We start from the raw sequence: 10,578 nt of genomic DNA on the forward strand, positions 1-10,578 counted from the left end.
TAAAATAATGCTTACTGGTTGGTTTATTATCTGTGTGTATCTCTAATGTTGGTCATGTGGCTGCCTTTATGGAGGACTGCGGTAGAAGCAGAGCGAATGTGATGTGACACCTCAACAAAGTCTTGGAGCTGTTTACCTACGTTAGACGTTAGGATGACTGGTGTTTTCTTCAGACTTTCTCAAAGATGCTGCTCTTCCCCTTAATAACAAAGTAAAATAGCTATCAGACTTTTTCTTTAATTGACTTAAACATGCTGAACACCAGGAAATGCATTGGGTAACCGTAGTGATGAAAGATTACAGCACTCAACAGATTTTTATCACCACACTTCCTTTAACTCACTGACTTTATTTGGAACTTGCAAATAGAAAACTCTCAAAGCCAGCCCAGCACCGCAACTCCTCTGCGAGATGTTAAAACACAAAATAAAGCATCACAGTGTGCAGGATTGATAGGCTATCTTTCTCCAAGTGTTGAGGAAAAAGCACAAATTTCTTATGAATTTTTCAGGCTTTATTGCATGTGGAAGCTATTTACATTTGTTCCCATCCACTGCTGAGAAGCCAGATTTACCTGCAGCTACCTACAGCTGTACTGCTCCCACCTCAAGTGGTGATAATGCCCCTCATTCTCAGCAGAATAAGCATCAACAGCGTCAAAATCTCAATCTGACAAAACTGCAGTGAGGTTCACTTCACACACTCTTCACTCCAACAGTGATAATCATGACTCAGGCCCAACAGTGGCTCCAGGTTCTCGAAAATCACTTATAGCGCCGTATGAACCACCGCGTGTGAATAGATACGTCTGTCTCCCAAATGCTAAGTTACAACAGGCCAGTAGGAGGAACACACTGCAGTAGAAGAACGTGAGGAAGACCAGGAACCAGCACAGAGAGGTAACGTAGAAGGCAAACAGGTACAGGGTTTGCTCGCAGTATCTGCTTCCCGTGGGTGAGTAGTCAGGGGGATAAGAGCCGTAAACCCACGTAGTGCCTGGAGTTACAAACACAGATTTGGAACTTCAGCACATGCCAAAACTGCTCACTATTTATTAGCAGTGATAAGCAGGTTAATGACAGCACATATGAAGTTAAAAGGAAAGCATTTGTCCTGTTCCCTGAGTATTACCAAGGTTATTATTGTAAACTAAAACCAATATTAACATGAAATCTAGGTGTTAATAAATATTAATGTAAACTGAACTAAGATTAAAATGAGGCCTTGTGAATAAAATTTAAATCCAGCTTAAATGGCATGGTGGAGGCTACTTGTAAACCAAACTAAAATAACTTATTTATCATTACAGAGTACAATACAGTGTGGTGACGTTGTGGTGACGTTGAGGAAAATATTTACTGGTCAGAAACCTGAAAGAAAGATTGTTGGGGTCAGAATGAAACAGCATTTTGAGAGCCTCTTGCTTCCTTAATTTGATGTATTTCTTGTTGAACCAGGTTGTCATGGTGCTGAGACACATCTTTCAAAAGTGTAAACAAATGGGGGTCAGATCAGATAGTGAGAGAAAAGCAAATTAATTGAGTAAGAAGAGCATGACTGTTCAAAAACATTGAAATTATTGCTCACGCCCACTGGTTCAGCAAGACATCACCATTGAAGATAAGATATACTGTTTTGCAGGATGTAGAGGTAATGGGATTTTGATAAAAAAAAAAAAAAAAAAGTAGCACATTAGAAGGGGCGTCTTCTCATCTGTGGCTCCTTGGTGGTGGGATGGGCTCACTCTTTAAGAAAAAGCTAAAGACCCAGCTCTTCTGACCATCAATCAGCCTCCATGCTGTCTCTCCCCTGTGTGTCTCACCTGCAATGAACCAGAAGAAGCTGAACATGTGCAGGATGGTGTGGCAGGACGCCGTCACGACTCGGACGACCCTCTCCTTGCTGGAGGTCTGGATGTAGGTCAGGGACAGGGCGAGCAGGCTGGACAGTCCCAGCACCATCAGGTAGATGGGGATCTTGGGCTGAAGGGGACAGCTGTGGAAGTGCATGGCCCCTGAGATGCCGGTGATCACAGGCGGAGCAGCGACAGGAGTATCACATGTGAGCAATGAGTTAGACACACAAGACATACGCCTTGATGACGAGTAAAAAAAAACAAACAAACAAACAACAAAAAAAAAAAACCCAAGAAAAATCAAGATATTATTTGCAGTGGTGAAACAAAAGCAAACCTACCAACTCCGATAGCTGCAATCATGACCATCCACCAAATAAGATTCACCACAACTGTAAAGAGGAGTATTGTATGCATTAGTATGACACTCATACAGATGTACTACAGCAGGAAGCAAGTTTTAAACATAATAGAGACAAAACAACTAACCGAATATTGAAATCCAGACAGCACTTTCTTGCTGGCTCTCCATCTGTGACGCCTGGTTAATATCCACTGAGAGGAAAGTAGCAGGTCTGTCATGATCATAACAATTTCTAAAAAAGAAGAGGAGCTGCAGCAGAACATGTATATGCTTTACTGCCTTACCCGTCTTTCTTCTCAAGGCTTTCTCCCAGGAGTCACTGGAGTGTACAGCAGTGTTATATGTGTCTCACATATAACACTGTGTGTGTGTGTGTGTGTGTGTGTGTGTGTGTGTGTGTGTGTGTGTGTGTGTGTGTATGTGTGGGTATCTGCTACCTGATTTAGTAACTTCCTTTGCTCTTCAGTCAGGATGTTAAGACATGCAGCCTCAGACCAAACCACTTTAACATTTCTTGTTTTGCAATACCTTCTGTGCATGTTAGGCTAAATACGAGGCAGTTATGATAATATAATTTATTATTTCCACTTTCAGTGTCTTGCAAACCACTTTTTTTGTCATTGACTGAATTTTGCAGTTTATTGGACATAATCTATTCTAATGGATTTTAGGGTGTTCAGTGAAATCTACAGTTGTCTCTGGAATAGGGTTGCAAGGGGGTGGGCAAACTTGGAATTAATGGGAAAATATGGGAATTAACAGGAATGTACAAGAATTAACCGGAAATTGTACAAATGATCAAATTGTATACAAACTATACAAACATAAATATATACATTTTGTTTTGTCATATGCATACTAATACAAATTTAATAAATTACATTTTTTACTTTAATTTATTTGTGAGGAGGACATTAATCAATTCTTTCACTGAAAAAAAAAATGCAAAATGTAAATTGAAAGTATTTTCTCTCAAGCTTCCCAGAATTTTGCAGCCCCAGTCTGGAATATAATGATAGCTGAGTCCAGTTACTGATGTTAAAAATGTGTTTCCTCATTCTCACTCATCAGAGTGGATTTCACTGCTTATGTTGCCATCAAGTATTTGCAGTGGAAGTCGGTAGACAAGAAAAAAAACTCTTATTAAACTCTTAATTATTCCTTCATCATTTTTTTAACTGAGCACCATTCATAAGGATATGGCATTTTAGCAAACCACATTTTGATTTGTCTCAGTACATTCATATCATGTGGAGGTGAGGCTGCTCACAGTGATGGTGCACTCTAATCCCAGTTCAGCATTAATGTATCTGAACAAACAAAATGCTGTGCTTGAAATCATACAAACTTTATTTCGATTAGAAGTGAAATGTGACAAAGACATGGATTGGATTATTGTAAAGCAGAGATGGAATGCTTGATTAAATCTGAAATGAGGAGAAAGCAGCAAAGCAAAGGCAATAGATGAAGAGAAGACAGGGTGTCATTTTTGTGAAATTAAAAGAAATGCGGCTTGGACTAAAAGGAAGGCACAGAAGAGAGGAAGCTTAGATATCATATCAAGATTGAGGTTTGGTCACATGGGTCTCAATAGTGCACTGTTTTGAATAAGGTTACATAATAGTGGCAGTTGTGATTATTGCTGGAAACATTAGAAAACCATAGACCATGTACTGACAATTTGCCCACAGTATACTCAAGAGAAGAAAACTACTAATCTATTCTCAGGTCTAAGTCAAAAAGAGGAAAAGATTAAGGTTAGAGCTCAAACTTCAGTGATGCAAAGAGATAGTCCATTTTCGTGCATAATTTGGGCCTATTGATGGACTAATAACAGAGACACACACTCCAGCTCAGATGGTGGTGAAAGTGCACCAAAAAGCCGTTTGCCACCCGCCATAAAATCCAAAATAAGAAGGAGGAGAAGAGCTGTAGCCGAAATCTGAACTGTTTCATGCAAAGTTCACATGTGGTGAACCACCAAACTCAAGAACAAAATTCATCTTTTTCTTTGCCAAAAGTGGAAACATGTTTACAGAGGTATATTTTCCGTTTATGCTTCATTCTGTTCCTGTATAAGTGAAGGTACAAACTGATTGTAGCCACTGACATATCAGTGCATGATTTTGGTCAGATGGTATCAACAGTTCAACTAATGCAGCAATGAAATGAAAACACCATGAACTGAAATGAACAAAGTGTTTGATCAGATTTCTTTTTTTTTTTTCTTTTTGATGTTTCTGCTTTATTCAAGAGCAACAAAAGGGAGTAACAGGAAAGGCAGGAAAGAGAGGGCTCAGTCTGGAATCGAACCCAGGTCACGGCAGTAAGGACTTAGCTTTGATATATGGTCCATGATCTACCAGGAAAGCCACCAGGCTTTTGATCAGATTTCTTAGTAAACAAATTACATATCTCAAAACTGCCTTTCTAAGAGTTGGGATAGAGGCCTGTTCTCTCTTTGTGCCATCTTTCAGTTGAAGTCGATGATCATCTGAATGAGAGGAGCAGCAGGAAAGTCCATAGTTATGATCCCAAAGCGCTGGTTACGGTCCCTCTTGGCCCTCAAGTAGTCATATAGTCTTGGATTGATTCGCTGTGCAATGGCGCTGGGGTAGGCGAATACACCTGCTCCGCTGCTATAGGTGAGAAAGATCTGGGCCTTGTTGCCCCCCGGTGCGGCCTCCAGATGTTCATACACACTCTCCCATTTCTCTTTCACATGCAGCAGTGTAGGGACCTATGGGGAACAGCAACTTGATTGTCTTTACACAGCATTTTTTAAGTCAGTTTAGAAAATATTACCAGAGTGAACGCTTTCTTACCTTCCAGTCATCAGCGATGTCCAGAGAACCATAGCGCATTCCCAAGTCTGGCCCAGAAAAGTCTTGCAAGATGATGAGTTTCCCTCGGGCCTGGCCCATGGTGGGCATGAGCCGGCTGTGCCACAGCAGGTCCCAGTGGGCATAGCGGTGGATGTAGCTCACCACAGCACCATAGATGTCATAAGTCTCACTGAACTCCTCTTTTAGACGCATCAGCACAGTTTCGCTTGGGTATTTGTGCAGGAAGTCAGCCACACCCTCTAAGACATCACCAAAGTGCGCCCGCTGGTAGGACACGCCATGGTGGATAGTCAGGTTCCCTCTGACATGACGCACACGGATGTCTAGAAAGCGGACGCCAGCGAGGAGCTGAGACTCCAGGCTCCAGGACTGGCACTCGGCAAGTGCACCCCCATACAGGGCCATGGTGTTGTGGGTCCCGGGCATGGTGATTTCAGATAGCGGCCAGCTGTCAGGGATGGCCGCCATCCAGGAGTAGTTGAGGAACTCAGGACTGGATGTGTCATCATAGTCGGGTCTCTGAATGGCACTATAACTCAAGTCAACAGTTCTAACAGATAAAGAGAGGCGTCAGCACCACATTCAGCAGGATCCATCTGGTAAATACACCAATCTACACACATCAGCTGCTTCCCAGGTTTTCATAGTAGTTGCTCTCACTGATGGTCTAAGTTTGGGTGTTGCTGTTTCCATTTATTGTTTTATGATGTGGGTGTTGTTAAGTCCTTTGAGACTGTGGCAGTGGAACTGCCAGGGACATAGAGGATGACCATGACACACTATGACCTGCCACCTAAAATACTGTCATGGAACCACGTGAGCTTGCACAACTTTGACTTTCCTCAGCTTTCTTAAAGAGCACCAAAACTGACCATTGACCATGCAACCTTTGACCTCCAGCAACACCGTATTATATCTATAATCAAGAATATTCAGCACTGTAAAGCTGTTTTCACTTAAAACTTTGAGTTTTTCGCCCCCAACCTGCAGATTTTATAGGTTGCTCCTTTCCTGTCCTGAATTTTCCTCTAGAATCCTGTGATTCTAGAAAATTTCCTCTTTGATTATTTCTTAACCTCCATGTGCACACTAGTAAATATAAAAGTTTAATTCTCACTGACACGGTTATATACTCACCCCAATAAAACCAGGAGGTCAATGAGCATCCTGTTTATTTTCCCCGGGGCTCGTTTAGTGCTGTTTATCATGTCTGGTTTTTCAGCAGTGATGGCAGGATCTATGCTTAAGAGAGGGAAAAACAGTTAGAATACAACTCAAGCCAGCATTTAGTGTAATGTAATTATAGTGAACAAGATAGCCAATAGAAAGATCATTAAACTTACTGATCAGTTTTTCTGGTGTCAAGAGATATTATACATGGTTGTGACCCCCAACTTGTTTGCCTGCCTGGTTATTAAAAGTAAAACTTTTCCATGTTTTGTTTACTTTGCTATTATTTTTTTTTGCATAGGTCCCCTGTAACATACGTCATTCTTTGCAGACGTACACATACATCTACCAGCCCTTTGACCCCTGCACTTCTTATTATTGGTTGCACATCATCTTTGCACTCTAGGAATTCAGCTGTTGCACTTGAGTCTCTCTGGATAAGGGCATTAGCAAAATTCCTAAAATATAAATGTATCACAAACAAGATAGGGCTACTGATTTTTTTTTTTTTTTCTTTTACAATTAAAATAATAATAAAAAAACTAAATAAAACTTCTCAGTAGAGGTAAACAGAGGTGGACATGGAGGACTACGGTTTTGTTCCATTTAAGCAAACTGGAGTGTTTCCAGTGAGGCAGCAGGCACAGCAGCAGGATCCCGGCTCTGTTACACCTAAATGGAGCTGAGCCTTAATTTATGTAACCAGTAGCACCTGTCTGTACCTGCTATCCCATGTCAAAATGCCTGCTGTGAAAAGGGTCTACTGGCTGCTAAGCATCTTGCTAAAAACAATCCCATCACAAAAGCATGACAGTGAATTTTAAAAAAAAAAAAAAAAAAAAAAAGGGAACAGGCAGTCCAGGCTGAGGGTGAACTCGGCTCACCCCTCTGGGCCGCGTCAATAGCTGGCTTAGCTCTTCTAATCCCAAAAATGACAGCCACATCATGAGTCAACTGCTTCTGTGTGTAAGCCTCTGGTGCTATTGTTGAAACCTGCTCCGGTTTACCTATTTTGAACCAAACGCTGGTGGTCTTCAGCCCGGCAGCCTGTGGGGAGAGAGGAGAGGAGCAGAACCGAGAGGGGCCAGAGAGAAAATGACTGAGCCATCAAGCCGACCTGGGATGTTGATGTGCCACATGCCATGAGGGAGCTGCAGATTCTGATGTCACAGCATTAGAGAGAGAGAGAGAGAGAGAGGGAGAGAGGGAGAGAGAGAGAGAGAGAGGGAGAGAGAGAGAGAGAGGGAGAGAGAGAGAGAGAGAGGCTGTGGGTGTGTATGGGGAGGTGGGGGGGTTAGCTGATCACACCATTCTTTCAGAGTACACTGTTTGCCGCACTCACAACAAACACAAAGTGAAATATGACAGCATGCATGCACACACACGCACACGTACACACGTACACACACACACACACACATACACACACACACAATCAAGTTAATCATAGTTAAGTTTGCAGTGAGAGCAACAGCATCAATCAATTACAATCAATTATCTAGACCCCCCCCCCCCCCCCCCCCCCATGGCTAGTATTGGCCAATAAACAACTGGAACCATTAACCTGGGACCAGATATGACGAGACAAACAGTGACGACCATCCATTAATCAACACTTTTTAAATTCTAAGTATCATGTACTTCAAAATTATTTTGGTTTTCATTGAGTAATTTTTTTAAGTGTCTTATTTTGGTAAAATAAAAATGAAATTCCATACCTGTCTTTAGGCATCATGAAATGTCTTTATTTTATATCCAAATTCAAAATTTGTACATTTTCACAATTAGCTGTGAAATAATTCACCGTGTACTCCTCTGCTGTTAAATATCACTAACTTGAGAAAGGCACTTTTTATTCCTCACAGTACAGCCTAAATGATATCCTTGTCAAGCAACTTGGGATGCAACAGATAAATAAATGCATGGGTTAGTAGTGTTGTGAAGAACGCTATATAAGAAATGTCAATTCTTAAATATTTCCATTTACATCTTTATTCAGAAACAAACACATTTAGATTTCAGGACTTTCTGTATGTCAAAGAAAATGTCTTTGAATTAAATAGAGAAATGCCAGAGTTATAGAATCTGTTTTTCTTGTGAATCTAGTGTGTTGAATTGATTCACTCCACTCTGGTTTTGTTATGCAATTACTCTGCCCAAGAAAATAATGTCATTACCAAAACACAGCTGCTTCAGACAGTAAATACACAAAAGGTTTCAGTCTGGTCACTCACATTACTTCACTATCTCTCTCATCCCCTGGCTGTTGACACAGCAGGACCAGCAGGTGGCTGCTCTCCCACTCCCCACTTTCTTATCAGTCAGTGAAAGCCTAATGCTGCACTGCCTGTTTATCTTTGAGTTACTATTATTATTATGCAATCAAAAGAACTGCACAGAAGCCGTGGTGAGTATCACTAAGACAACACTGATATCAACTGAGGGCAGCGGTGTGGTGTTGACAGTGGACAGAGCAATACCCACACCTCTTTCACATATTTTTGCAAGTGACGGGCTATTTTAAAACATCTGGCATAGTTTGATTCTTCAGGTGGCTCAGTGAAGCTTGTCTGATGGTCTAATGAAACGACAGGGGGTTGACAAAATAACAGAAACATCCAGTGCAGACATCCCAGATAGCAAAAGTTGTTAAATCAACATTGATTTATAGTCAGAAATGTTGATTTTTGGTTGACTTTTGGTTAGAGATAAAGATTAATGGTGGATCAACCACCGAAAAGATGAAAGGTTGAAAAGATATTGTTGAATCAACATTGTATTATGGTTGAATTTAATTATTGAATGGCCAACACTGAATCAATGTTGAACCTATATTATAAATAGTCTTGGTGAAGCTCTTTGTAATTAATGACATCGATTTTTTTTTTTTTTTTTTTTTTTTTTTGTTAGCACTATATCACAGCTGTTTATATAGTTCTCTGGTAATTTCTGTAGCTGTAGCTTTAGGAACTACCCTGTTCAGAGGCCATCTATTTAAGCCTGTGGATGCTGTTTCTGAGGCAGTTTGTCTGTTTAATGTGCTGTCAAGAATTTTATATTTTTAAAACTCCATCAATTTGCATTGAAACCTCATACACTAAAGTGGTGATTGTTATACCACTTTTAAAGCTGACATGAACCATTAATGGACATTCAACTTTGTGTGGCTTACTTCTGTAGCTGTCTTTTTATTTGTGATTTAATGACTTCAAAGTTAGAATCCTATATCATGTGGTGTTTCCAAGATACACCACGTGAAGGGAGGAAGGACAAACTGATGGCTAACAGGGATTTAAGATGCTGCTCTAAAGGAGTATGGCACCCCCTGCTGTAATAATCACTAATCACTACTGACTGTATGTTTTTATTCACTGGAAGGTTTTCATCTTACAGTTGCCACAAAGGCAAACCTGCAGTCACAGTGAAGTGACTGTAGGGTTTTCATTAGGTCCTTGTTGAGCCGAGCGTGCATGAAAACGCTGCCGGGAAAAAGACATAACACAGACCAGTGGATATAGTTCCACTGGTGTGTGTTATGTGTGTGCACAAAGCAAACCAACTTTACTGAAAATCACAGTAAAGTATCAGTTTATGGGCTGTTAATTTACAGTTTAGACCTGAAATTTATCACTAATCTCACTTTAAGGACAAAATTATCTGAAATGAGCAAAGCTAAGGGAACGGCCCTTGTGATTTGATTGCTTTTAAATGAACTGAACTTAAATGAGGCGATAAAGAGTGGATCGTGTGGCCTTCTCCTCCGTCTCCTTCACCTCCTCTCTTCAGAGGAGCAGATGGAGGAGGAGCGTGGAGAGCCCCAGGAGCAGGGCTTGGCTTAGAGGGATCTGGGGTCTGTGTCTTTGTAAATGGAAAAATCTGCAAATGTTTAACTATTCTGTTGCTTAACACTCAAACAGTCAAATATTACACAACAGCTTTGTCCTTGTCCATTAAATATTATGGTTAGTTATTAATCGAGCCTCTAGTATACACAACACCTTCATCTTTCATTAAATAACCTGACCTAGTGAGTCCAGGTGAATGCTAGGAATGTATTATTAGCTTCCCTTGATGCATTTTGGAGCAATTTATATTAAACAAAAAATGATGACAAAATGTGTTTCTAAATACATTTACAGAGTCACTGTCCATATCTCACAAACATGTGCATCAGTACTGTAAGCTGACACTGAAAAAGATTGTAAGTTCAGGACTGTTTTCCCATGTTGCTGGTGTTAAACATGACATGAAAAGGCACTTTTAGAGTGTCTTGCTTGGTATCCACCAAACTGTGTATTTCTGGTTGAGGCAGATGGGAGAGCGTTCAGAGGAGGGCGGGGGTG

At 40.8% G+C, this 10,578-nt stretch overlaps 1 protein-coding gene across 4 annotated transcripts; it reads right to left on the reverse strand.

Annotated features, from left to right (window-relative positions):
* Window positions 1-4,320: 4,320 nt before the first annotated feature.
* LOC115368182 (1-phosphatidylinositol phosphodiesterase) lies at window positions 4,321-7,400 on the reverse strand. Of its 4 annotated transcripts, none has more exons than XM_030064189.1 (4): window positions 7,243-7,400; window positions 6,203-6,307; window positions 5,045-5,615; window positions 4,321-4,959 (listed from the first exon to the last, which is right to left on the reverse strand). In XM_030064189.1, the coding sequence occupies exons 1-4, from the start codon at window positions 7,377-7,379 to the stop codon at window positions 4,693-4,695; spliced, it is 1,080 nt and encodes a 359-aa protein (XP_029920049.1). In that variant the 5' UTR covers window positions 7,380-7,400; the 3' UTR covers window positions 4,321-4,692. The 4 variants fall into 4 exon arrangements, with proteins under 4 accessions (XP_029920049.1, XP_029920050.1, XP_029920052.1 ...); XM_030064190.1 differs by having other exon boundaries at window positions 4,693-4,959; window positions 6,203-6,302; XM_030064192.1 differs by having other exon boundaries at window positions 4,693-4,959; window positions 6,203-6,302; window positions 7,120-7,247.
* Between the last annotated feature and the right edge of the window lie 3,178 nt (window positions 7,401-10,578).

This window comes from Myripristis murdjan, chromosome 11 (genome assembly GCF_902150065.1).
Source record: "Myripristis murdjan chromosome 11, fMyrMur1.1, whole genome shotgun sequence".
NCBI lineage: Eukaryota > Metazoa > Chordata > Actinopteri > Holocentriformes > Holocentridae > Myripristis > Myripristis murdjan.

Coding starts and splice junctions, on each gene's coding strand:
- LOC115368182 (XM_030064189.1), bottom strand. CDS start 7,379: ATGGCATGTGGCACATCAACATCCCAGGTCGGCTTGATGGCTCAGTCA. Junction 5,616..6,202: donor GACCTCCTGGTTTTATTGGG/GTGAGTATATAA, acceptor TTTATCTGTTAG/AACTGTTGACTTGAGTTATA. Junction 4,960..5,044: donor ACATCGCTGATGACTGGAAG/GTAAGAAAGCGT, acceptor TGTTCCCCATAG/GTCCCTACACTGCTGCATGT.